General features: G+C 54.7%; 1 protein-coding gene across 17 annotated transcripts in view; it reads left to right on the forward strand.

Moving 5' to 3' along the window:
* The window catches only part of KMT2D (lysine methyltransferase 2D), a 48,654-nt gene that overhangs the window by 8,418 nt on the left and 13,546 nt on the right, over positions 1 to 26,690 (forward strand). For 3 of the 17 annotated variants that reach the window (XM_060195421.1, XM_060195428.1, XM_060195431.1), the window contains exons 8-41: positions 95 to 209; positions 338 to 495; positions 694 to 839; positions 962 to 2,959; positions 3,054 to 4,162; positions 6,433 to 6,546; positions 6,940 to 7,050; positions 7,493 to 7,597; positions 8,955 to 9,136; positions 9,335 to 9,499; positions 9,587 to 9,696; positions 9,780 to 9,827; positions 10,371 to 10,592; positions 10,818 to 10,937; positions 11,021 to 11,134; positions 11,339 to 11,469; positions 11,550 to 11,697; positions 11,973 to 12,038; positions 12,219 to 12,329; positions 12,490 to 12,636; positions 12,732 to 12,816; positions 13,042 to 13,283; positions 13,367 to 13,440; positions 13,537 to 13,566; positions 13,655 to 13,705; positions 13,840 to 15,651; positions 15,755 to 15,937; positions 16,011 to 16,147; positions 16,735 to 18,620; positions 22,552 to 22,675; positions 22,840 to 22,924; positions 23,031 to 23,097; positions 23,199 to 23,431; positions 23,532 to 26,594. In XM_060195421.1, the coding sequence (XP_060051404.1) occupies positions 95 to 209; positions 338 to 495; positions 694 to 839; positions 962 to 2,959; positions 3,054 to 4,162; positions 6,433 to 6,546; positions 6,940 to 7,050; positions 7,493 to 7,597; positions 8,955 to 9,136; positions 9,335 to 9,499; positions 9,587 to 9,696; positions 9,780 to 9,827; positions 10,371 to 10,592; positions 10,818 to 10,937; positions 11,021 to 11,134; positions 11,339 to 11,469; positions 11,550 to 11,697; positions 11,973 to 12,038; positions 12,219 to 12,329; positions 12,490 to 12,636; positions 12,732 to 12,816; positions 13,042 to 13,283; positions 13,367 to 13,440; positions 13,537 to 13,566; positions 13,655 to 13,705; positions 13,840 to 15,651; positions 15,755 to 15,937; positions 16,011 to 16,147; positions 16,735 to 18,620; positions 22,552 to 22,675; positions 22,840 to 22,924; positions 23,031 to 23,097; positions 23,199 to 23,431; positions 23,532 to 26,594 (13,492 nt within the window). The remainder of the gene's footprint in view (positions 1 to 94; positions 210 to 337; positions 496 to 693; positions 840 to 961; positions 2,960 to 3,053; positions 4,163 to 6,432; positions 6,547 to 6,939; positions 7,051 to 7,492; positions 7,598 to 8,954; positions 9,137 to 9,334; positions 9,500 to 9,586; positions 9,697 to 9,779; positions 9,828 to 10,370; positions 10,593 to 10,817; positions 10,938 to 11,020; positions 11,135 to 11,338; positions 11,470 to 11,549; positions 11,698 to 11,972; positions 12,039 to 12,218; positions 12,330 to 12,489; positions 12,637 to 12,731; positions 12,817 to 13,041; positions 13,284 to 13,366; positions 13,441 to 13,536; positions 13,567 to 13,654; positions 13,706 to 13,839; positions 15,652 to 15,754; positions 15,938 to 16,010; positions 16,148 to 16,734; positions 18,621 to 22,551; positions 22,676 to 22,839; positions 22,925 to 23,030; positions 23,098 to 23,198; positions 23,432 to 23,531; positions 26,595 to 26,690) is intronic. The other 14 variants (XM_060195429.1, XM_060195437.1, XM_060195430.1 and 11 more) reach the window with 12 other exon arrangements.

The raw sequence follows: 26,690 nt of genomic DNA on the forward strand, positions 1-26,690 counted from the left end.
CTGTCTCTATCCAATAATAAATAAATAAGTCTTAAAAAAAAGAAAAGAAAGTGAGGACAGGGAGGACTCTGTTATGTGCCCTGTGCCCTTACAGGAAGCCTGGGAATGACTCTAAGATGTTGGTCTGTGAGACATGTGACAAAGGATACCACACCTTCTGCCTGCAACCACCTATGGAGGAACTTCCTGCTCATTCGTGGAAGTGCAAGGTAACTTCTTTGTCCGCCTATGATTCTGCCTCAGTTCCATCTGGAGTTCCTCTGCTGTGTCAAGTGCCTTGCTCCCTTCCTCTCTCTGCTGTATGACCAGTTCCTGTTCTGCCTGCTCCCTTTCCTAGGCATGCCGGGTATGCCGAGCCTGTGGGGTGGGCTCAGCAGAGCTGAATCCTGACTCAGAGTGGTTTGAAAACTACTCGCTCTGTCATCGTTGTCACAAAGCCCAGGGAAGCCAGCCCATCAGCTCTATTGCTGAGCAACCTCCCCCAGTTTGCCACAGGTGAGTGGCCTGGGGTGGAAGAGATTGGGATGGGGGATCAGAAGTACTGAGGTTGGCAGGGGCCACATTCAAGTGGATTTTGCAAGGAGCACCCTAAGGTATGGGCAGTATGAGCCAGCATTCATGCCTCGCCCCTGTGAGCTCTCTAGTTGATAGCTAATGAGAGCCACGGTTCCTGCTCCCCTGTGCCCTCTGCAGATTCTCACCCCCAGAGCCTGGCGATACCCCCACTGATGAGCCCGATGCTCTGTACGTTGCATGCCAAGGGCAGCCAAAGGGTGGGCACGTGACCTCTATGCAACCCAAGGAACCGGGGCCCCTGCAATGTGAAGCCAAACCACTAGGTGAGTAGGGTCTTTGAGGGTCCCTGAAAGTCATCCCCACCTATCCTGTGGCAAGGGACAGTTTCTGATTTGCTGGGAGTGGAGCTGAGCCTGGGTAAGAACATCATGTGTTGTGTCTACAGGGAGAGCAGGGGCCCAACTTGAGCCCCAGTTGGATGCCCCCATAGATGAGGAGATGCCACTGCTGCCCCCACCTGAGGAGTCACCCCTGTCGCCACCACCTGAGGAATCACCTACATCCCCACCGCCTGAGGCTTCTCGTCTCTCCCCGCTGCCTGAGGAATCACCCCTCTCTCCACCTCCTGAGGAGTCTCCTCTGTCTCCCCCACCCGAGTCGTCACCTTTTTCCCCCCTGGAGGCGTCACCCTTCTCTCCTCCAGAGGAGTCCCCTCCATCTCCCCCACTCGAGACACCTCTTTCTCCACCACCTGAAGCATCACCCCTATCCCCACCACTTGAAGAGTCTCCCTTATCCCCACCTCCTGAGGCATTACCTACTTCCCCACCACCTGAAGCCTCACGCCTGTCTCCACCACCTGAGGAGTCACCTATGTCCCCACCACCTGAAGAGTCACCCATGTCACCACCACCTGAGGCTTCTCGTCTATTCCCTCCCTTTGAAGAGTCACCTCTGTCCCCACCACCTGAGGAGTCTCCTCTCTCCCCACCACCTGAGGCATCTCGTCTGTCCCCACCACCTGAGGATTCACCCATGTCCCCACCACCTGAAGACTCACCTATGTCCCCTCCACCTGAGGTATCACGCTTATCCCCCCTACCTGAGGTGTCACGCCTGTCCCCACCGCCTGAGGAGTCTCCTCTGTCTCCACCACCTGAGGAGTCTCCTACATCTCCTCCACCTGAGGCATCACGCGTGTCCCCACCACCTGAGGACTCACTCACATCCCCATCACTGGAAGACTCACCTGCTTCCCCAGCACCAGACAACGCACTCATGTCCCTACCACTGGAGGAGTCACCCCTGTCACCACTGCCTGAGGAGCCTCCACTCTGTCCCCTGCTTGAGGAGCCACACCTGTCTCCTGTACCCAAGGAGCCTCATCTGTCCCCTGTACCCAAGGAGCCTCATCTGTCCCCTGCACCGGAGGAGCCTCATCTGTCCCCTGCACCTGAGGAACCTCGTCTGTCCCCTGCACCTGAGGAACCTTGTCTGTTCCCTGCACCTGAGGAACCTCATCTGTCCCCTGCACCTAAGGAACCTTGTCGGTCCCCTGCACCTGAGGAACCTCATCTGTCCCCTGCACCTGAGGAGCCCCAGCTGTCCCCCGCACCTGAGGAACCCCAGCTGTCCCCTACACCTGAGGAGCCCCAGCTGTCCCCTGCACCTGAGGAGCCCCAGCTGTCCCCTGCACCTGAGGAACCTCATCTGTCCCCTGCACCTGAGGAGCCCCAGCTGTCCCCTACACCTGAGGAACCTCATCTGTCCCCCACACCTGAGGAACCTTCTCTGTCCCCTGCACCTGAGGAACCTCCTCTGTCTCCTGCACCTGAGGAGCCTTTTCTGTCCCCTGCACCTGAGGAACCTCCTCTGTCCCCTGCACCTGAGGAACCTGCCCTGTCCCCTGCACCTGAGGAACCCGCCCTGTCCCCTGCACCCAAGCAGCCAAGTCTGTCCCCTCAGCCTGAAAAGCCATGCCTCTCCCCTATACCTAAGGAGCTACATTTGACTCCCCAGCCTGAGAAGTTGCACCTGTCCCCTCAGCCTGAGGAGACTCATCTGTCCCCTCAGCCTGAGGAGCCCCAGCTGTCCCATGTACCTGAGGAGTCATGTCTGTCTCCACAACTTAAGGAGCTGCAACCATCCCCCAAGTCTAAGGAGTCATGCGTAGCCCCCCAGCCTGAGGAGTCGTGCCTGTCTCCCCAGCCTGAGGAACCACACCTTTCTCCTCAACCTGAAGAGCCCCCTGAGGAGCCAGGCCTGTGTCCTGCACCTGAGAACTTGCCCATGTTCCTCCCGCCTGGAGAGCCACACTTAGGCCCCTTGCTCAGAGAGCTGGCCCTGTCTGAGCCTGGGGAACCACCTCTATCCCCTCTGCCAGAGGAACTGCCATTGTCCCCATCTGAGGAGCCAGCCTTGTCACCTCAGCTGATGCCTCCAGGTAAGGGAATGCTGGTATCTTAACTCTTACAACCGCCCAAGCTCTTCCTGATGTGTTTAAATCTAAAAGCTGCTCTTTCTCTCTTTCCCTCTAGATCCTCTTCCTCCTCCGCTCTCACCCATCATCACAGCTGTGGCCCCACCAGCCCTGTCTCCTTTGGGGGAGTTAGAGTACCCCTTTGGTGCCAAAGGGGATAGTGACCCTGAGTCGCCATTGGCTGCCCCCATCCTGGAGACACCCATCAGCCCTCCACCAGAAGCTAACTGCACTGACCCTGAGCCTGTACCCCCAATGATCCTTCCCCCATCACCGGGTTCCCCAGTGGGACCTGCCTCCCCCCTCCTGATGGAGCCCCTTCCCCCTCAGTGTTCTCCATTTCTTCAGCAGCCCCTGCCTCCCCCTGCCTCCCATCCTTCCCAGGGCTCTCCCCCCACTCTGCCACTAGCTCTTCCCTCCCCACTGAGCCCCATGAAGAAAGCAACAGAAATCTCAGAAGAGGCTGAGCCGTATGAGATGGAGATTGAGAAAGTTCCAGAACCTGAGTGCCCAGCCTTGGAACCCAGCCCCACCAGTCCTCTCCCCTCCCCCATGGGGAACCTTTCATGCCCTGCACCTAGCCCTGCCCCCGCTCTGGATGACTTCTCTGGCCTGGGGGAAGACACAGCCCCTTTGGATGGGACTGACACTCCTGGTTCACAGCAAGAGGCTGGACAGGTCCCTGGCAGCTTGGCCAGTGAACTTAAGGGTTCCCCTGTGCTCCTGGACCCCGAGGAGCTGGCTCCAGTGACCCCTATGGAGGTCTATGGCCCAGAAGGCAAGCAGGCGAGGCAGGGCTCACCCTGTGAAGAGCAGGAGGAGCCACGCGCACCAGTGGCCCCCACCCCGCCCACGCTCATCAAGTCTGACATCGTTAACGAGATCTCCAACCTGAGCCAGGGCGATGCCAGCGCCAGTTTTCCTGGCTCAGAGCCCCTGCTTGGTTCTCCAGACCCCGAGGGGGGTGGCTCCCTGTCTATGGAGCTGGGGGTCTCTACAGACGTTAGTCCAGCCCGAGATGAGGGCTCCCTGCGACTCTGTACCGACTCTCTGCCAGAGACTGATGACTCCCTATTGTGTGATGCCGGGGCAGCTCTTGGCGGAGGCAAAGCCGAAGGGGACAAAGGGAGGCGGCGCAGTTCCCCAGCTCGATCCCGCATCAAGCAGGTGAGGGACTGACCAGCCACCGGATGTGACCCAAGTCTGTCACCATCAGAGTCATTCACCCTAGGTGCTCAGAGACCCTTCACTCCTCCCTGTGTATCAGGAGGATGCTATACCTAGTGTTCGGAAACGACTTGCCCGGTCCAGGGTTACTCAGTAGTGGAGGTGGGACTAGACAAATGCATCTCTCTACCACTGCTTTTCCTTGCTGGACTACATTGGCCCTTTTCAAGAGAGGTGGGTTGGTTTGGGTCAGAGCCACCTGGCTGTTGCTATCTGAGATCTCTGCTTTTTATCCTCACCCTGACCAGGACTCCTGGACTTGACTACCTATCATCTATTTTATTTTTTTTTTTGCCACTGGGGCTTGGTGCCTGCACTATGAATCTACTGCTTCCGGAGGCCATTCCCCCCCCCCCCTTTTGTTGTCCTTGTTTATCGTTGTTGTTGTTAGTATTATTGTTATTATTGTCATTGTTGGATAGGACAGAGAGAAATCGAGAGAGGACAAGAAGACAGAGGGGAAGAGAAAAATAGACACCTGCAGACCTGCTTCACTGTTTGTGAAGTGACCACCGTGCAGGTAGGGAGCTGGGGGCTCAAACCAGGATCCTTATGCCGGTCCTTGGTCCTTGCACTTTGCACCATGTGCGCTTAACCTGCTGTGCTACCGCCCGGCCCCAAATTTCTTTCATTTTTAAAAAAATATTTATTTATTTACTTATTCCCTTTGTTGCCCTTGTTTTATTGTTGTAGTTATTATTCTTGTTGGATAAGACAGAGAGAAATGGAGGGAGGAGGGAAAGATTGAAAGGGGAGAGAAAGACAGACGCCTACAGACCTGCTTCACCGCTTGTGAAGCGACTCCTCTGCAGGTGGGGAGCCGGGGGGCTTGAACTGGGATCCTTACGCTGGTCTTTGCACTTTGCGCCATGTGCGCTTAACCTGCTGCGCTACCGCCTGACTCCCTAATTTCTTTCATTTTTTATTGGAAAGGACAGAGAGGAATTGGAACCAAGATCCTTGTGCAGGTCCTTAGGCTTTGTACTATGTGAGCTTGACCCAGTGTGCCACCACCTGGCCCCTTTCTTCTTCTTCTTCGTCTAACACAGAATTTCACCTGTGATACAGGTCTAGCCAGATAAATCTTCAGGTTTAAAGGGAGCCCGAATAACTTTTTATTTTTAACATTTTTTTTCCTTTACTGGGGGATTAATATTTTACAGTTACCAGTAAATACAATCTGCAAGTGTCTACTTTTCTTTTTAATTTCTTTATTCGGGGATTAGTGTTTTACAGTCAACAGCAAATACAGTAGTTTGTACATGTATAGCATTTCTCAGTTTTCCACATAACAGTACAACCCCCACTATGTCCTCTGTCATCCTTCAGGACCTGTACTCTTCCCCCAACTCACCCCAGAGTCTTTTTTTAAAATTATTAGTCTGTTAATTTTTATTAAAAATTTATTTATAAAAAAGAAACACTGACAAAAAACATAGGATAAGAGGGGTAAAAGTCCACACAATTCCTACCACTAGAACTCTGTATCTGCAGTTTTATTTTTAGAGAGAGGCAGAAAAAGAGAGATCACAGAGGGGTCAGTGGTGGAGCTCTGAGTGAAGTGCAAGGACCTGAGCAAGGATCCTGGTTCAAGCCCAGGTTTCCCACCTGCAGGGGGGTTGCTTCACAAGCGATGAAGCAGGTCTGCAAGTGTCTACTCTTCTTTCTAATTTCTTTATTGGAGGATTAATGTTTTACAGTTGACAGTAAATGCACTAGTTTGTACATGCATAACATTTCTCAGTTTTCCACATACCAATACAACCCCCACAAGGTCCTCTGTCATCCTTTTCCAGGACCTGTACTCTCCCCCCAACTCACCCCAGAGTCTTTTACTCTGGTGCAGCACACCAACTCCAGTCCAGGTTCTGCTTAGTGTTTTCTCTTCTGATCTTGTTCTTCAGCTTCTGCCTGTGAATAAGATAATTCCATATTCATCCTTCTGTTTCTGACCTATTTTACTTAACATGGTTTTCTTCTTTTAAAAACACCTATTTAGTAGGAGAGCTGTGGGGAGGGGAACCAGACTATCACCCTGGCACATGTGATACTGGAAGTCAAACTTGGGACCTCATGTTCAAGAGTTGAAGGTCCCATCCACTGTCCCACCCCCTAAGCTGCCATTTACATTTTGCCTTCACTCCAAACTTGCAGACCCCGTGTAGTGCCCCAGCACTTGCTCCTGTAAACCTCCCCGTTCCCTCACTCAGGGTCGCAGCAGTAGTTTTCCAGGAAGACGCAGACCACGTGGAGGGGCACACGGAGGACGCGGGAGAGGACGGGCCCGGCTAAAATCAACTGCATCTTCTGTTGAGACTCTGGTAGTAAGGAGAGGACCCCGTCCCCTAAACATTGCTTCTGCTGACCCCTTCAAGATTAAATGCCCTTTAAGTCTTGCCAGGTCCCTGCATGCTCACCATTCTGCCCACTAGCCTTGAAGATGTAAGGCGGCTTAATTGCTTTGTCCACTTGGCCCCCAGCTTCTCTGAAATAGCTGTCATTCTCTGGAGTTTGGGAGCTGGGCTATTCTTCTGCCTGTTAGACCTGGCTCCTGGCCTTCATTTTTTACCTAGGGCGTTGTTTCTATCTCCTTTTCACAACACCAAAGAGAAAAACAATTTAGTTGGGGCAAATTTGCATAATCATTATGCTGTCTCCCTAGCCCTATTTGAGGCAAATTAAACTGCCTGACTTTCCCACAATTTTCTGCCTGTAAGGTTGCTGATATCGATAGCTCTCCCAGCAAGGAGGAGGAAGATGATGATGATGACACCATGCAAAATACCGTGGTCCTCTTCTCTAATACAGACAAGTTTGTCCTAATGCAGGTACCATATCTGACTGGCATGGGCCCATCCAAGGAGGGTGGGAGATGGGGGGAAACTTAGTGCCTGTCTCTGGGAGTATCTAGCAGGAGAGCAGATAGGCAACAAATCAGAATCACACTCATTCATTGGACTGTCCATCCCGTTTTTCTGAGTGTATCTGGGCACTGAGCTCAGAATACAGCATGAAAAAAGGGCAGACATGATCTTCACCTTTATCATAGTCTGTAAGTTATAGATTGTATGTCAGACTAAGCTCGTGGTCTCTGTCAGTACAAGTGTTGATGAGTAGTTGATCTAGACAAGCTGGGAAGCAGCAGAACTGCATGGTGACTTACAGTGTCCTTCTACCAGGGACTGGACTCTTGACTGACATTGCAGGCACTTGCTGGGACTGAGTGGGTTGAGGTGACCTACTCAGACATGCGGGTCTCTGTTTCCGCAGGACATGTGTGTGGTATGTGGCAGCTTTGGCCGGGGGGCAGAGGGCCACCTCCTTGCCTGTTCCCAGTGCTCTCAGTGCTACCACCCTTACTGTGTCAACAGCAAGGTGAGTTCAGGCTCCAGAGGTATGGTAGGCTGGGAAGTAAGGTAATTTCTTTCTTTCTTTCTTTCTTTCTTTCTTTCTTTCTTTCTTTCTTTCTTTCTTTCTTTCTTTCTTTCTTTCTTTCTTTCTTTCTTTCTTTCTTTCTTTCTTTCATTCATTCAACCAGAGCACTACTCAGCTCTGGCTTGTGGTGCCGGGGATTGAACCTGGGGTCTTGGAGCCTTAGGTATGAGAGTCTCTTTGCATAACCACTATGATATCCACCCCTGCCACTTCTTTCTTAATCTTGGGCTGCTGGACTGGTTGAACGCATTCACCATGCACAAGGACCCAACTCGACTCCCAGCCTGCAGGGGGAATGTTTCACAAGTGGTGAAGCAGGTCTTTAGGCGTCTTTCTCCCTCTATCTCCCCTTCCCTTCTCAATTTCTCTCTGCCCTGTCAAGTAAAAGAAACAAGAAACAATAATCACCAGGAGTGGTGGATACGTAATGCTGGCAATAAACCACAGCATTAACCCTGATGACAATAAAATAAGAAGGGGCTGGGCGGTAGCGCACCTGGTTAAGCACACACACTACAGCGTGAAAGGACCCAAGTTCTAGCCCCTGGTCCCCACCTGCAAAGGGAAAGCGTCATGAGTGGTGAAGCAGAGCTGCAGGTGTCTCTCTCTCCCTCCCTCTCTGTCTCCCCTTCTCCCCTGTTTCTCTCGTCTCTATCCAATATTAAATAAATAAAATAAAATAAATTTTTAAAATTAAGAATAATAAAAAGTGATTGCTGGGCAGTCATTTGTCAGTCACTAGTAGTTAATTAAATTCATCTCGAGGAAATGGTGGTGGTCTTCACAGGGTTTTTGTGGTAGAGCATGACTTACTGGTATAATTCAACCCATCATTTCAACTATGCAGACTTTTCCTGGTAGAAAACAATAATGCCATGTGGTCTGGAGAGAAAATGTAAATTCAAAGCCATGTCTGCAAAGCAGTAACTGTTTTTGACTCAGATGTGATCAGTTGTTTGGGGGTTTTCGTTAACATGAATTTAGATACTCGCAACAGTAGTAGGTGCTAATGCAAAGCTGGGGAAATATAGCCTATTCTCTCCACAACCTTTTTGGAGGCTTGCCTAATGAAAGCTTGTCATTCCGCTCATAGCAGGCATTGGAGGGCAAGGCTGTTCTTTCAGCAACAGAGGTTGCTGACAGCCTAAATTCAGAATCACTTTCTGGGGTCATGGTTGTCTGCATGGCCTCCCTGTTGTCAGGAGGAGATCGGATCTATGCACTGGGGGTCCCACCCCTAAGGCCCCCCCCCCCCACACACACACATACGCTGAGGAATTGCCGTCTTCTGCACCAGATCACCAAGGTGATGCTGCTGAAGGGCTGGCGCTGTGTAGAGTGCATTGTGTGCGAGGTGTGCGGCCAGGCCTCGGACCCCTCGCGCCTGCTGCTCTGCGATGACTGTGACATCAGCTACCACACATACTGCCTGGACCCTCCACTGCTCACTGTGCCCAAGGGTGGCTGGAAGTGCAAGTGGTAAGATGCCCCGGGATCTCCTGAGGTGCCTGAGTCGAAGGGGTGGAGGCGGTGCGGAGTACACACTACGGGTGTGTGTGTGTGTGTGTGTGTGTGTGTGTGTGTGTGGCCAGGTGAGGCTCTGGGTTCTCAGGAAGGCTGTCTCTGGGAGCCCTGGGTACATTAACTATTGAGGCTCTGTCTTTCTGCCCCCACCAGGTGTGTGTCTTGTATGCAGTGTGGGGCTGCCTCCCCCGGTTTCCACTGTGAATGGCAGAACAGTTACACTCATTGTGGGCCCTGTGCCAGCCTGGTGACCTGCCCCATCTGCCATGCCCCATACGTGGAGGAGGACCTGCTCATCCAGTGCCGCCACTGTGAACGGTGAGCCCCTGCCCACCTGCTGCTGCTCCCTCTGCCCCGTGTCAGCCTCTCACTGTCGGGCTTTCCCCTGCTGTCCTCCGCCCCCAGGTGGATGCACGCCGGCTGTGAGAGCCTCTTCACAGAGGATGATGTGGAACAGGCGGCCGATGAGGGCTTCGACTGTGTCTCCTGCCAGCCTTACGTGGTAAAGCCTGCAGGTGAGTCGGGGCTGGGGAGCAGGGTGCGCCAGGGCCTACCTCTGCGGCTGGGTCTCAAGCTGCCTTGGTTTGTTTTCCCACAGCACCTGTTGCACCTCCAGAGTCGGTGCCCGTGAAGGTCAAAGAGCCCGGTGAGTCACAGGCACTGAGCAGCTAACCGAGAGGCAGCTTTGCCCCATTCAGCTACAGGCCCCTAGCTGCACCTCCCCCTTTCTGGAGGAGAGAAATGAAGACCCAAGGAGTGGGCTGCCTAAAGTCACCCCGGTAGAGTCATGGCAAAGTTGGGCCATGAGCTAAGGCTCCCATTCCCCAGGCTCTTTCTCCCGCGTGAAGGGGCCAGGGCCATCTTCTCCAGTGTGATGTGGGTCCCTGGCCTCTGGGATGCCAAGCTCTGTAAATCGGGCCCTTCTAGCCCCAAGTAGGTGGAGAATAGATTTGGTGAGCCAGAGTCATTGTGAGCAGAGCCAGACTTCTCTCCAAATGTCTCTGTGTCACTTTGGGGACTCAAAGCTCACCTGCTGCCTGCTGGTGGCCTGTCACGTCCGGTCCTCGGATACCTTTAGTCTCTCACTGCTCCTATTCCGCTTAGGGACTTAGGCTGAAACACGGAGTTCTGGCTCTGCTGGGAGGGGCCTCCTCCATCCAAGGCTCACGTATTGTTCCCATCTGTTCAGAGCCTCAGTACTTTCGCTTCGAGGGTGTGTGGCTGACAGAGACTGGCATGGCAGTGCTTCGGAACCTGACCATGTCACCCCTGCACAAGCGGCGCCAGCGGCGAGGACGGCCGGGTCTCCCTGGAGAGGCAGGGCTGGAAGGTTCTGAGCCCCCAGATGCCCTTGGCTCTGATGACAAGAAGGATGGGGACCTGGATGCTGACGATCTGCTCAAGGGTGAAGGTGGGGCAGGAGACTCTAGAGTGCCAACATCGTAGGCCTGGGAGAGTTAGGATCGTGGGTGGGGGGCAGCATTGTCACTCCCAGTCACCCTCAAGCCACTGTGGGTGGCTTACCCATTGTCGGTGTGGCAAGGCACCCAACTCCCTTCTTGGGGTGGGGGGGTAGGATGACCAGGTTAAAGGGGCCTGTGCCTCGGACCCACCACCCCTTCCGACCCTTCCACAGGAGGTGTAGAGCACATGGAGTGTGAAATAAAACTGGAGGGCCCCGCCAGCCCCGATGTGGAAGCTGGCAAGGAGGAGACCGAGGAAAGCAAGAAACGCAAACGCAAACCTTACAGGCCTGGTGAGGCCCCGGGCGGGGAGGTGGCTGTGGGGCAGCCCACTGGTCACCAGCAGCTTCTCAGCCTCCATTCTGCCTCCTCACAGGCATTGGTGGTTTCATGGTACGACAGCGGAAGTCCCACACACGTGTGAAAAAGGGGCCTGCTGCACAGGCGGAGGTGTTGAGTGGGGATGGGCAGCCCGACGAGGGTGAGACGGGTGAGGGCACCAGTGGGGCCTGGGAGAAGGGAGGCTCATGGGCACCGTCAGGGAGGCTTGGGCTGGACTCGCTGAAAGGTGCGAGAGGGTGGTGGGACCAACTGGTGTTCGAGGAGAGAGCGGGCAGAGTGTCCACTGGCTGCACTGGGAGCAGTGCGCCCATTGTATGCAGAGACGATGACACCTCTTCCACCCTGTCCCCAGTGATAGCTACTGACCTGCCCGCAGAGAGCTCCATGGACCCAGGCTTAGCGGATGGGGATGAGAAGAAGAAACAGCAGCGGCGAGGCCGGAAGAAGAGCAAGCTTGAGGACATGTTCCCTGCCTACCTGCAGGTAGGCCTCAGGCTCTGAGGGTGCGGCGTGTCTGCCCTGTCTGGCATGAGAAAACCTGTTGTCTCTCACTTCTCCCACAGGAGGCCTTTTTCGGGAAGGAGCTGCTGGACCTGAGCCGGAAAGCCCTTTTTGCAGTCGGGGTGGGCAGACCGAGCTTTGGACTAGGAGCCCCCAAAGCCAAGGGGGATGGAGGCTCAGATAGGAAGGAGCTGCCCTCCTTACACAAAGGTGAGTCATAGTTCACGCCCAACCACACTGAAGCAGGCTTTGGTACTGTGGTCTCCTTTACTATCTTCTGGCCTTTTTTCTCAAAAAAGGAAGAATGAGGTAAAGTCAAAGCTTCCAACTTCCTATGCTTAGGAACTAGCAAGGAAATTTGGAGGGGAAGTGGACTGGTCTCCCAGAATTGAGAGTGGGTCATAGGGGTGGCCTGTGGAGCTGGGGAGCAACTCTGGGCCTCTGGTGGAAGGTGTATCTAACAGAAGTACGACTGTTGCCTGTAGGAGATGATGGTCCGGATGTTGCCGATGAAGAGTCGCGTGGCCCTGAGGGCAAGGCAGACACACCAGGTGAGGACTCCTGGGAGGGCCATGTACTGTCTTGGTTTGATCTCTCGGCTTGTCCTGCTCTGAGTGCCACATGTTCGGGGCTGGAAGCTGGAAGCTGGCCCACGTCTTCCATGGTTAGGGTGGCTCCCTGTTCCGTCTCCATCCCCATCTTGGCTGATGGGTTTCTCCTGGCAATTGCAGGACCTGAGGATGGGGGCGTGAAGGCATCCCCAGTGCCCAGTGACCCTGAGAAGCCAGGCACCCCAGGTGAAGGGATGCTTAGCTCTGACTTAGACAGGATTCCCACAGAAGGTGAGGCGGTGACCGCACTCTGCATGTGTAAGGGTCCCCTGTGGCACTCATCTGTGTAGCTTCCCTGGTGGGAAGTCTGGGGCGTCACGCCTGGCTATGGCCTGTGTCCCCTCCAACTCCCCAGTCTTCCTTAGCGGCATCATTCATTCATGCCCCGCAGAACTGCCCAAGATGGAATCCAAGGACCTACAGCAGCTCTTCAAGGATGTTCTGGGTTCTGAACGAGAGCAGCATCTGGGTTGTGGTACCCCCGGTCTAGATGGCAGCCGCACACCGCTGCAGAGGCCCTTTCTTCAAGGTGATACAGGTGGGAGTTGTCAGAGACGAGGTGGGCAGGTATGGCCAGACTTGCCCCCAGCGTGGTCCACTTACTCTCTTTTGCTAATCCTCTCACTTTTACAGGCGGGCTCCCTTTGGGCAGTCTCCCATCCAGCAGCCCAATGGACTCCTACCCGGGCCTCTGCCAGTCACCGTTTCTGGATTCAAGGTTGGTATCTATGCTTGGCCTCTGTGGGCAATTTCTGTCATCCCTTCTCTCTAACGGGCCACGTGCTGGGAGGGGACGTTGGACTCCTGGGTGCCGCAGCTGCTGTTTCCCCTGTTAATGGTCTTGGGTTGGGGTAGGACAGTGACCTACGGGGCTCTGGGCAGTTTGTCTTGGGTGGGACTTGGCATTCCTGCTCCCTGGTGACTCTTTGCCCCTGCGCCCCAGGGAGCGCGGGGGCTTCTTTAGCCCGGAACCCGGTGAGCCAGACAGCCCCTGGACAGGCTCAGGGGGCACCACCCCCTCCACCCCCACCACCCCCACCACCGAGGGTGAGGGCGACGGGCTCTCTTACAACCAGCGGAGTCTGCAGCGCTGGGAGAAGGACGAAGAGCTGGGCCAGCTCTCCACCATCTCACCTGTGCTGTATGCCAACATTAACTTTCCCAATCTCAAGCAAGATTACCCAGGTACCTTTGGGGTAGGGGCAGGGGGAGCCCAGTAACGAGGTGGGTGCAGGCCAAGTCTCTCATGCAGCCCCTCTGTCCTCCAGACTGGTCTAGCCGTTGCAAACAAATCATGAAACTCTGGAGAAAGGTTCCAGCTGCTGACAAAGCTCCCTACCTGGTGAGACACAGGGGACCCCAGGCCAGTGTGGGGACAGAGAGAAGGGGGTGCCTCTGGGAAATTCATCTCAGTTTTTTCCATTCCCTACTCCTAAAGCAACCTGGGCCGGAAGGGATCAGCTTCTGGGTAGGGAATATGAGTGACATTGTGAGGGATGGGGGCTGGGCACAGGACTGAGCCCAAAGACTCAGGCTGTGCTCTGTCTCTTCCTCAGCAAAAGGCCAAAGATAACCGGGCGGCTCACCGAATCAGCAAGGTGCAAAAGGTGAGCTGGTGTCAGGCTGGGCCGTGTACCCCCCCCCCCCCCGAGTCTTGCAGCAGGTGGTCTTGCTGGGGGGAGGGGGGAGGCCAGAGCTGCCTACTGCAGCCTGACTGCTCTGGGCCTGCTCTCCTCTGCAGCAGGCTGAGAGCCAGATCAACAAGCAGACCAAGGTGGGGGACATGGCCCGGAAGACTGACCGACCGGCCCTTCATCTTCGCATTCCCTCCCAGCCAGGGGCACTGGGCAGTCCGCCCCCTGCTGCCGCCCCCACCATTTTCATTGGCAGCCCCACTGCCCCTGCCGCCGGCTTGTCTACCTCTGCGGATGGGTTCCTGAAGCCGCCGGCGGGCACAGTGCCTGGCCCCGACTCGCCCGGTGAGCTCTTCCTCAAGCTGCCACCCCAGGTGCCCGCCCAAGTGCCTTCGCAGGACCCCTTTGGACTGGCCCCCGCCTATGCTCTGGAGCCCCGCTTCCCCACGGCACCACCCACCTACCCTCCCTATCCTAGTCCAACTGGAGCCCCCTCACAGCCCCCAACGCTGGGTGCCTCATCGCGTCCTGGGACTGGCCAGCCAGGGGAATTCCACACTACTCCACCTGGTACCCCCCGACACCAGCCCTCCACACCCGACCCCTTCCTCAAACCCCGCTGCCCCTCACTGGACAACCTGGCTGTGCCTGAGAGCCCAGGGGTAGGAGGAGGCAAGGCTTCGGAGCCTCTGCTGTCGCCCCCACCATTTGGGGAGTCTCGGAAGGCCCTGGAGGTGAAGAAGGAAGAGCTTGGGGCATCTTCTCCTAGCTACGGAGCCCCAGGCCTGGGCTTTGTCGACTCACCTTCCTCTGGCCCTCACTTGGGCAGTATGGAATTAAAGGCGCCTGATGTCTTCAAAGCCCCCATGACCCCTCGGGCATCTCAGGTAGAGCCCCAGAGCCCAGGCTTGGGCCTCAGGCCCCAGGAGCCGCCTCCCGCCCAGGCTCTGGCTCCCTCTCCCCCTGGTCACTCGGACATCTTTCGCCCTGGCCCATATCCCGACCCCTATGCCCAGCCCCCACTTACCCCTAGACCCCAGCCACCAGCCCCCGAGAGCTGCTGTCCCCTACCCCCACGCTCTCTGCCTTCTGACCCTTTCTCCCGAGTCCCCGCCAGCCCCCAGTCCCAATCCAGCTCCCAGTCCCCACTGACACCCCGTCCCCTGTCTGCTGAGGCTTTCTGCCCCTCCCCTGTCACCCCTCGCTTCCAGTCCCCTGACCCTTATTCCCGCCCACCCTCACGCCCTCAGTCCCGTGACCCATTTGCCCCATTACATAAGCCACCCCGACCCCAGCCTTCTGAAGTTGCCTTCAAGGCTGGGCCCCTAGCCCACACTCCACTGGGGGCTGGGGGCTTTCCAGCAGCTCTGCCCTCTGGGCCAGGAGGTGAGCTCCATGCCAAGGTCCCAAGTGGGCAGCCCCCCAATTTTGCCCGGTCCCCTGGTACTGGTGCATTTGTGGGCACCCCCCCTCCTATGCGCTTTACCTTCCCTCAGGCTGTAGGGGAACCTTCCCTAAAGCCCCCCGTCCCTCAGCCCAGTCTCCCTCCACCCCATGGGATCAACAGCCATTTTGGGCCTGGCCCTACCTTGGGCAAGCCTCAAAGCACAGATTACACAGTAGCCACAGGGAACTTCCACCCATCGGGCAGCCCCCTGGGACCCAGCAGTGGATCCACAGGAGAGGGCTATGGGCTGTCCCCACTACGTCCCCCGTCGGTCCTCCCACCTGCACCCGATGGAGCCCTTCCTTACCTGTCCCATGGAGCCTCACAGCGGGCAGGCATCACCTCCCCAGTCGATAAGCGAGAAGACCCAGGGGCTGGAATGGGCAGCTCTTTGGCAGCACCTGAACTGCCAGGTAGCCAAGACCCCAGTATGTCCAACCTGAGCCAGACAGAGCTGGAGAAGCAGCGCCAGGTAAGTCTGCGGCCTGGAGCCAAACCGCAAACTCTGTCGCCCTCACGCCAGCCCTGTGGCCAGAGCAGAATGGAGACTCACCCCTTCTCTGGTCTTAAAACAGCGCCAGCGGCTCCGGGAGCTGCTGATTCGGCAGCAGATCCAGCGCAACAACCTGCGGCAAGAGAAGGAAACAGCGGCGGCAGCTGCAGGAGCAGTGGGGCCTCCAGGCGGCTGGGGTGCTGAGGCCAGCGGCCCTGCCTTTGAGCAACTGAGTCGAGGCCAGACCCCCTTTTCTGGCACCCAGGTAGGTAGCGTGGCAGGGGGGCGATGGGTCCAGGATTCTGAAGGTGGTGGCTTCATCTTCCTCTCTCTCCTAGGACAAGAGTAGTCTTGTGGGGCTGCCCCCAAACAAGCTGGGTGGCCCTATCCTGGGGCCTGGGACTTTCCCCACGGATGACAGGCTCTCTCGGCCACCTCCACCAGCCACCCCTTCCTCTATGGATGTGAGCAGTCGGTGAGGCTCCAAAGGGTTCCCTGAGGGTCAGCTGAGGGGATAGGTTTTACTGCTGTTGTACACCATTTCTGATTTCCCTGTGTTTCCAGTCCTACTGCAGTATCAAACTTAATTACACTCACTCTTTGTTCCCCTTTCCCCCTTCTCCCTCCCTCATATTAAGTGCATTCTGCCCTGCTATCCTAAGCCCATGTTCTTCTTTTTTTTTTTTTCAATTTTAATTTCGTTATTGGGGAATTAATGTTTTACATTCAACAGTAAATACACTAGTTTGTACATGCATAACATTTCTCAGTTTTCCACATAACAATACAACCCCCACTGAGTCCTCTGTCATTCTTTTTGGACCTGTACTCTTCCCCCCCGCCCCCCAACCACCCCAGTCTTTTACTTTGGTGCAAAACACTAACTCCAGTTCAGGTTCTACTTGTGTTTTCTCTTCTGCCTGAGAGTGAGATCATCTCATATTCATCCTTCTGTTTCTGACTTATTTCACTTAACATGATTTCTTCAAGCTCTGTCTGTCTATCCAAGATGGGCTGAGCCCATGTTCTAACTGTTGTACTGACTACTGTGTCTCCTTGCAGGCAACTGGTGGGAGGTTCCCAAGCCTTCTATCAGCGCGCACCCTATCCTGGGTCCCTGCCCTTGCAGCAGCAGCAGCAGCAGCAGCAGCAGCAACTGTGGCAGCAGCAGCAGGCAACAGCAGCAACCACCATGCGACTTGCCATGTCTGCTCGCTTTCCATCATCAGCTCCTGGCCCTGAACTTGGTCGCCAGACCCTAAGTTCCCCCTTGGCTGGAATTCCTCCACGCCTGCCTGGCCCTGGAGAGCCAGTGCCCGGCCCGGCCGGTCCTGCTCAGTTCATCGAGCTACGGCACAATGTACAGAAAGGACTAGGGCCTGGAGGGGCTCCCTTTCCCGGTCAGGGCCCCCCTCAAAGACCCCGCTTTTACCCTCTAAGTGAGGATTCTCACCGACTGGCTGCAGAAGGACTTCGAGGCCTAGCGGTACCAGGCCTTCCCCCACAGAAACCATCAGCCCCACCACCAGCTCCTGAACTGAACAACAGCCTCCACCCAGCGCCCCAGGCCAAGGGCCCCACAGTGCCCGCTGGCTTGGAACTGGTCAGCCGGCCTCCCTCGGGCACTGAGCTTGGTCGCCCTCCTCCACTGGCCCTGGAAGCTGGGAAGTTACCCTGTGAGGATCCCGAGCTGGACGATGACTTTGATGCTCACAAAGCCCTAGAGGATGATGAGGAACTCGCTCACCTGGGCCTGGGTGTGGACGTGGCCAAGGGGGACGACGAGCTGGGCACCCTGGAAAACCTGGAGACCAACGACCCCCACCTGGATGACCTGCTCAATGGGGATGAGTTTGACTTGCTGGCCTACACTGACCCTGAGCTGGACACCGGGGACAAGAAGGACATCTTCAATGAGCACCTGCGGCTGGTGGAGTCAGCCAATGAAAAGGCTGAGCGTGAGGCCCTGCTGCGGGGAGTGGAGCCAGGACCCTTGGGTCCCGAGGAGCGCCCTCCCCCTGCTGCTGATGCCGCTGAGCCCCGCCTGACATCAGTGCTCCCTGAAGTGAAGCCCAAGGTGGAAGAGGGCGGGCGCCACCCTTCCCCCTGCCAGTTTTCCATCACGGCCCCCAAGGCAGAGCCGGCAGCTGCTACGCCTTCCCTGGGCCTGGGACTGAAGCCCGCACAGAGCGGAGTGGGCAACCGGGACAGCCGAATGGGCCCGGGACCCTTTCCCAGCAGTGGGCAAACAGCTGAGAAGGGCCCCTTTGGGACCACAGCAGGCCCCCCAGCTCACCTGCTCACCTCCAGCCCACTAAGTGGTCCAGGTGGGTCTACCCTGCTGGAAAAGTTTGAGCTAGAGAGTGGGCCCCTGACCTTACCCGGTGGACATGCAGCCTCTGGGGACGAACTGGATAAGATGGAGAGCTCACTGGTAGCCAGTGAGTTACCCCTGCTCATCGAGGACCTGCTGGAGCACGAGAAAAAGGAGCTGCAGAAGAAGCAACAGCTTTCAGCACAGCTGCAGCCTGCCCAACAGCCGCCGCAGCCGCAGCCGCAGCCACCGCCCCTGCTGTCTGCACCAGGTCCTGCCCAGGCCATGCCTTTGCCACACGAGAACTCCGCTCCTGGCCTGGCTGGGCCCCAGCAGCAGCTTGCTCTGGGACTTGGAGGTCCTCGACAATCTAGCTTGACCCAGCCACTGATGCCCACCCAGCCACCCGCCCATGCCCACCAGCAGCGCTTGGCTCCATCCATGGCCATGGTGTCCAACCAAGGGCACATGATGAGTGGGCAGCATGGGGGACAGGCAGGCTTGGTGCCCCAGCAGGGCCCACAGCCAGTGCTGGCACAGAAGCCCACAGGTACCATGCCACATTCCATGTGCATGAAGCCCCAGCCATTGGCGATGCCGCAGCAGCTGGCCAATAGTTTCTTCCCGGATACAGGTAACTTCAGCTGGAGACAGCAGCTGAGTTTTTCAGGAGTGATCACTGTTAGCGTTAAATAAGCTCCGAGGACACAGACCTAAAGTAATCCCTAGTTCAGGGAGTTAAGGCAGAAAAGGCTTGGACTATTTATTTGTGGTGTGGGTGGAAGCACTAAAGCTTTTTAACAAGGGAGGAATATCCCCGGCTCCTCACCTGCAGGGGGATCGCTTCACAAGTGGTGAAGCAGGTCTGCAGATTTCTATCATTCTCTCCCTGTCTCTGTCTTTCCCTCCCCTCTCGGATTTCTCTCTGTCCTATCCTACAGCAATGGGGGGAAAAAAGATGGCCACCAGGAACAGTGGTTTCGTAGTACAACTAGGCACTGAGCCCCAGCAATAACTCTAGAGGCAGAAAAAAAAGGGGGTGGGGGAGGAATAGTGCCTGATGTGGCAGGGATTCAGAGATTGGAATGAATGGGGAGCCTGGCGATAGCGTGCCTGGTTAAGCACACAGACTATGAAGCCCAAGGATCCTCACAAAGGGTCCTGGTTCAAGCCCCCCAGCTCCCTACCTGCAGGAGAGTCGCTTTGCAAGCAGTGAAGCAGGTCTGCAAGTGTCTTATCTCTCTCCCTCTCTATTTCCCCTCCCCTCTCAATTTCTCTCCGTTTTATCAAAAAAGAAAAGAAAATAAATGAAATGAAAAGGAAAAGAAAAAATGGCCACAGAAGCAGTGCAGGCACCAAGCCCCAGCGATAACACTGAAGGCAAAAAAAAAAAAGAGATTAAAATGAATGCATGTATCAATGAACAAAGACTAGCTGTGTTAAGATAGGAAGCCGAGAATTTGAAGAGCAGTGATGTAAGCAAAATCAGGTAGGATGACGTGAGCAGCCAGGGAGGTGGCTCAGTGGTAGAGCATAGGATTTGCTTGCCTGAGGTCTTGAGTTTGATCCCTGACACTGAATAGGCCTGAGTGATGCTCTGGGTCTCTGTTCAGAAAAAGACGAGTAAATGTGGGGTGGGGGAGAATAATGAGAAGAGAAGATTTGAGTGAAACTGTAGTGGCGTGAAAGCTCACGTGGCAGGTTTAGAAAGTGAGGTGAGGTGGGGGAGATAGCATAGTGGTTATGCAAACAGACTCTCGTGTCTAAGGCTCCAGGGTCTTGGGTTCAATCCCTACACCACTATAAACCATAGCTGAGCAGAATTTGGGGGCCTGGGGGGAATAAAAATGACAAAGAATGAAGTAGCTCTGCTGAGCTAGACTCTTGAGTAAAAAGCAGGCAGGTACTGAGGAAGGTCTAGTATTACAGTAGTATATAAAGTCGTATATATATATGCTAATGATGGCATTACTACAGTACCACTTAGTAAACGATTCCTATTTGCCAAGCAGTATGCTGAGTGCTATACATTTTTTTTGGTCAGATTTAATTATCATAGTGAACTCAGTAGTTGGTATTATTATGATATTTGGCTGCAGGAAAGGAAATTAAGTCATGAAAGTGAAGTAATTTGTCCAGGGTCAAACAGCTGTCAGAGATAGCTAGTATTGTCCAACAACCCAGAGATAGAATTTGAACCCTGGGCCTTTGATCTTCTTAACTGTTTCACTTCTGCAAGATACCAGGAAAAGGGGGTTTGCTTGGTCACTTTAAAAGTAGAAAAGTGGGGCCGGGAGGTAGTGCAGTGGGTTAAGTGCACATGACATGAAACACAAGGACCAGTGTAAGGATCCCGGTTCGTGCCCCCAGCTCCCCACCTGCAGAGGGGTCGCTTCACCAGAGGTGAAGCAGGTCTGTAGGTGTCTTTCTCTCCCCCCTCTTTTTTTTTTTTTTTTTTTTTTAAACCAGAGCACTGCTCAGCTCTGGCTTATGGTGGTGTGGGGGATTGAACCTGGGACTTCGAAGCCTCAGGCATGAGAATCTCTTTGCATAATCTTTATGCTGTCTACCCCTACTTCTCCCCCTCTCTGTCTCCTCCTCTAGATTTCTTTCTGTCCTCTCCTCTACCACCACCAACAGCAGTGGCAACAATAACAACAACAAGGGCAACAAAATGGGAAAAATGGCCTCCAGGAGCAGTGGATGTGTAGTGCAGGCACTGAGTCCCAGCAGTAACCCTGGAGGCAAAAAAAAAAAAAAAAAAAAAACTAGGCAGTCAAATTTTATGAGCAGTGGAGAAATAAATACTCAGTGTGCTGTATTTCAGGAAGTTGTTTTTTTTTTTTTTTTTTGTCACAGTTATTTACTTGAGAGAGGGAGAGAAGATAAACCATGGTCTCACTGGCACATACAATGCTGAGGATCAGTATTTTATTTATTTACTATTGTCATGGGATTTCACTGATCCAGACTGACTTTCTTCAGATAGATAGACACACAGAGAGGGGAAGGTACCAGGACACCAAATGCATCCTCCGGGGCGCTGGGTTGAGCACATATAGTGTGGAGAGCAAGGACTGGTGTAAGGATCCCAGTTCGAGCCCCCAACTCCCTACCTGCAGGGGGGTCGCTTCACAAGTAGTGAAGCAGGTCTGCAGGTGTCTCTTTCTCTCTCCCTCTCTGTCTTCCCCATCTTTTTTGATTTCACTTTGTCCTATCCAACAACAACAATAATAGCAACAACAGAATGATAAAGAACAAGGTGAACAAAAGAGAAAAAATAGCCACCAGGAGCAGAGCATTCATAGTACAGGTACCAAGGCCCAGAGATAACCCTGGAGGCATAAAAAAGAAAGAAAAAAAAGACCACAATAATAACAACAAGGGCAACAAAGTGGGAAAAATGGCCTCCAGGAGCAGTGGATTCGTAGTGCAGGCACCGAGCCTTAGCAATAACCCTGGAGGCAAAAAAAAAAAAAAAGGGAAAAAAAGCTTCTTCCAGTGTGATAGAGGCCTGACTCTAACTTAGGTGGTGCATATGGCAAAGGAAGTACACTATCCAGATGACCTATTTTACTGGCTCTATGTATTTTTACTGCTCTGTGTAATTTTTGTCATTGCCAGGGCCTCATTGTTCCAAACTGACTTCAGAGAGAGAGAGAGAGAGAGGAAGACACTATAGCACCACCAAAGCTTCCTTTATTGTAATGAGGACTGGGCTCAGAATTAGCTTTTGGTGGGGCTTATTTTTCTTTTTCTGGACAGGTGGGCAGGTAGGTAGGCAGCACACAGCATATCCCAGGAGCTTTGGTAGCTAGGGCTATAGCACACTCAATACTTTGGGTTGTTGGACAGTACTAGTTGTTCTCAGAACACCACTTAAAAAGAGTGCTTGCTTTCTTTTTAAATATACATTTAAAATTTACTTATTATTGGGTAAAATAGAAATTGAGAGGAGAGGAGGATATATATATATATATATATATATATATATATATATATAAATATGTGTGTGTGTATATATATATATAGAGAGAGAGAAAGAGAGAGACAGATACTTGCCGTCCTGCTTCACCACTCATAAAGCTTTCCCTCTGCAGGTGGCGACCAGGGTCCTTGTATACTGTAATGTGTGCGCTCAAGCATGTGTGCCACCACCTGACCCCGCATAAAGAATGCTTTCTAATCTATGAAGTGTACTTAGATTCTTGCCAAGTAGCCCACTGCACTCGTACCAATAACTTCATAAGAGGCTCATGACCTTTATGAAGCGAGAAGTAAACTGAGGCTCAAGGATGTGAAATGACATTGAAATACCGACGCAGTACACACCTTTTCTTGGCACTGCAAGTGTTGGCAGACTAGCTCACTTGGATAGTTTGCTTACTTTGCCATATGATAAAGCTGCCCGGCTCCTAGTCCATTGGTCTCTCCGTGTGCCATTCCGTGTGCCATACCAGCCAGCATTCAGCTTGGTTGATTGGTGGCGGGTGCAAGAAGAAACAGCTGATGTGGAATGGAGCACTGACCGTAGTACTCAGTTCACTTTACTCTTCCTTTTCTAGACCTGGACAAATTCGCTGCCGAAGATATCATTGACCCCATTGCAAAGGCCAAGATGGTGGCTTTGAAAGGCATCAAGAAGGTGATGGCTCAGGGTAGCATAGGAGTGGCACCTGGTATGAACAGGTAAGACTTGGTGGCTTGGGGTGTGTATTGAGGGTGGGGTGGGGTGGTAACCTTTTGCTTTCCCCAGACCCACTCCTTCCTGGCCCCCATCCTATTCTATCTCTTTGCTTTTCAACTTTTTCCATCACCGACTTTACTTACCTCTGTACTTTGGCAAACTCCAGGCAGCAAGTGTCCCTCCTAGCCCAGAGGCTCTCGGGGGGACCTGGAAGTGATCTGCAAAACCATGTGGCAGCTCGGAGTGGGCAGGTAGGTCAGTGGGCAGGGGATGGGAATGTGTGTCCTGTGACTTCAAGCCATCCTTCCTTGGAAGGGGTGAAACAACAGCCTCCCTTAGCAGTCTCTCTCATCACAGGATCGGAGCACTGGAGACCCGTCTCAACCTCGTCCCAATCCACCCACCTTTGCCCAGGGAGTGATCAGTGAGTATAGGACTGGAGAGGGCCAGGAAATGGTCTGCGTGTTGAGGAAGAGGGCTTGGAATCACCTTTCTGCATGTCTGACACCTTGCTTCCTTTTCCAGATGAGGCTGACCAGCAGCAGTATGAGGAGTGGTTGTTCCACACCCAGCAGCTCCTGCAGATGCAACTGAAGGTGCTAGAGGAGCAGATTGGTGTGCACCGCAAGTCCCGGAAGGCACTATGTGCCAAGCAGCGCACTGCCAAAAAGGCTGGCCGAGAGTTCCCAGAGGCTGATGCTGAGAAACTCAAGCTTGTTACCGAACAACAGAGCAAGATCCAGAAGCAGCTGGATCAGGTAGGGGAAAATAAGCTTCTGTCTCGCAGCAAGGAGCTTGGGGGGGAGGAATGGCATGGGTGGGTAGGCTCCAGGCTGACCTCTGTGGCCTCTGTGTTAGGTCCGGAAGCAGCAGAAGGAACACACTAATCTTATGGCAGAATACCGGAATAAGCAGCAGCAGCAGCAGCAACAGCAACAACAGCAGCAACAGCAGCACTCTGCAGTACTGGCCCTTAGCCCTTCCCAGAGCCCCCGGCTGCTCACTAAGCTCCCTGGCCAGCTTCTCCCTGGCCATGGCTTGCAGCCACCACAAGGGCCCCCCGGTGGCCAACCTGGAGGTCTTCGCCTGCCTCCAGGCAGCATGGCACTCCCTGGACAGCCCGGTGGCCCATTCCTTAACACAGCCCTGGCCCAACAGCAACAACAGCAACATTCTGGTGGGCCTGGACCCCTAGCAGGCCCTTCAGGGGGCTTTTTCCCTGGCAACCTTGCTCTTCGAGGCCTGGGACCTGAATCGAGGCTTTTACAGGAAAGGCAGCTGCAGCTGCAACAGCAACGTATGCAACTGGCCCAGAAACTACAGCAGCAGCAGCAGCAGCAGCAGCAGCACCACCTCCTTGGACAGGTGGCAATCCAGCAGCAACAGCAGCAGGGCCCAGGGGTACAGGTGAACCAGGCTCTGGGTTCTAAGCCCCAGGGGCTTCTGCCTCCCAGCAGCCATCAAGGTCTCTTAGTCCAGCAGCTGTCCCCCCAACCACCTCAGGGGCCCCAGGGGATGTTGGGCCCTGCTCAGGTGGCAGTGTTGCAGCAGCAGCAGCAGCAGCACCCTGGAACTTTGGGCCCACAGGGCCCTCACAGACAGGTGCTTCTGACCCCATCCCGGGTGCTGAGTTCTCCCCAGCTGGCACAGCAAGGTCAGGGCCTGATGGGACACCGGCTGGTTGCATCCCAGCAGCACCAACAACAGGGATCTATGGCAGGACTTTCACATCTTCAACAGGGTCTAATTACACACAGTGGGCAGCCCAAACTGAACACCCAACCCATGGGCTCCTTACAGCAGCAGCAGCTTCAGCAGCAGCAACAGTTTCAGCAACAGCAGCTTCAGCAACAGCAGCAGCAGCAACAACAGCAGCTTCAGCAACAGCAGCAGCAACAACAACAACAGCAACAACAGCAGCAACTTCAGCAGCAGCAACAACAGCAGCAACAGCTTCAGCAACAGCAGCAGCTGCAGCAGCAACAGTTTCAGCAACAACAGCAGCTTCACCAGCAGCTCCAACAGCAGCAGCAGCTGCAGCAGCAGCAGCAGCACCTTCAACAGCAGCAACAGCAACTGCAACAGCAACAGCTTCAGCAGCAGCAGCAGCAGCTTCAACAGCAGCAGCAGCAGCAGCAGCAGTTTCAACAACAGCAACTTCAGCAGCAGCAGCAGCAACTTCAACAGCAACAACAACTGCAACAGCAGCAGTTTCAGCAGCAGCAGCAGCAACAGCAGATGGGCCTCTTGAACCAGGGTCGAACTTTATTATCTCCACAGCAGCAGCAGTTGCAGCAGCAGCAGCAACAGCAGCAGCAGCAGCAGGTGACACTTGGCCCTGGCATGCCAGCTAAGCCTCTTCAACACTTCTCTAACCCTGTAGCCCTGGGCTCAACCCTTCTGCTAATGGGCAAGGATCAAAGCATTGTAGAAACACCCCTTCCACCAGAGGTCACTGAGGGACCCGCTACTCTTCAGGGAGGGCCATTAGCAGTAGGGCCTATACCTGAGTCAGTGGCCACTGAACCAGGGGAGGTAAAACCGTCACTTTCTGGGGATTCACAGCTCGTGCTTGTCCAACCCCAGGCCCAGGCTCAGCCCAACTCTGTGCAACTGCAGCCACCATTGAGGCTCCCAGGACAACAACAACAACAGCAGCAGCAGCAGCAGCAGCAGCAGCAGCAGCAGCAAGTTAACTTGCTTCACACAGCAGCTGTGGGAAACCATGGGCAAACTGGCAGCGGATCCTCTTCTGAGGTCTCATCTGTGCCCCACCTATTGGCCCACTCTTCTGTTTCCTTAGGGGAACAGCCTGGATCTATGACCCAGAACCTTCTGGGTTCCCAACAGCCCCTTGGACTAGAGCGGCCTGTGCAAAACAATATAGGACCGCCGCCTGCCAAACCAGGACCTGCCCCACAGGGCCTGCCTGGAGTTGGTGTCATGTCCACAGTGGGTCAACTTCGAGCACAGCTCCAAGGAGTCCTTGCCAAAAACCCACAGCTGCGGCACTTGAGTCCACAGCAGCAGCAGCAACTGCAGGCACTCCTCATGCAGCGGCAGCTGCAGCAGCAGCAGCAGCAGCAGAGCCAGGCAGTACGCCAGGCCCCACCCTACCCAGAGACTGTGACCCAGCCCTCTCCCCTCCAGGGCCTCCTAGGCCGCCAACCCCAACTTGGAGGCTTTCCTGGACCCCAGACAGGCCCCCTCCAAGAGCTAGGGGCAGGGCTTCGATCTCAGGGCCCACCCCGGCTCCCTGCCCCACAAGGAGCCTTATCCACAGGACCAGTCCTTGGCCCTGTCCATCCCACACTTCCACCATCCAGCCCCCAAGAGCCAAAGAGACCTTCCTCACAATTACCTTCCCCAAACTCACAGCTCCCCTCTGACACCCAGCTCACCCCCAACCAGCCAGGGACCCCCAAACCCCAGGGGCCGCCCTTGGAGATGCCTCCTGGGCGGGTCTCCCCTGCTGCTGCCCAGCTTGCAGATACCTTTTTTGGCAAAGGGCTGGGACCTTGGGACCCCCCCGATAACCTAGTAGAAGCCCAGAAGCCAGACCAGAGCAGCATGGTACCTGGACATCTGGAGCAGGTGAATGGCCAGGTGGTGCCTGAAGCACCCAGCCTCAGCATCAAGCAGGAGCCTCGGGAAGAACCGTGTGCCCTTGGAGCCCAGGCAGTGAAGAGGGAAGCCAATGGAGAGCCAGTAGGGGCACCGGGTACCAGCAACCACCTCTTGCTGGCAGGCCCCCGCTCAGAGGCTGGGCATCTGCTTTTGCAGAAGCTACTACGGGCAAAGAATGTACAGCTTAACACTGGGCGGGGGCCTGAGGGCCTGCGCGCTGAGATCAATGGGCATATTGACAGCAAGTTGGCTGGGCTGGAGCAGAAACTGCAGGGTCCTCACAGTAACAAGGAGGTGAGTATTCTAGCGCATGTGTGAGCTGCCTGGAGCCCACAGGCAGAGTGAGCTGATCTGGGTCAGATGCGCTGAGGACAGCAGCCTTCACTGTAG

The sequence above is a fragment of the Erinaceus europaeus genome, chromosome 7, assembly GCF_950295315.1.
Source record: "Erinaceus europaeus chromosome 7, mEriEur2.1, whole genome shotgun sequence".
NCBI lineage: Eukaryota > Metazoa > Chordata > Mammalia > Eulipotyphla > Erinaceidae > Erinaceus > Erinaceus europaeus.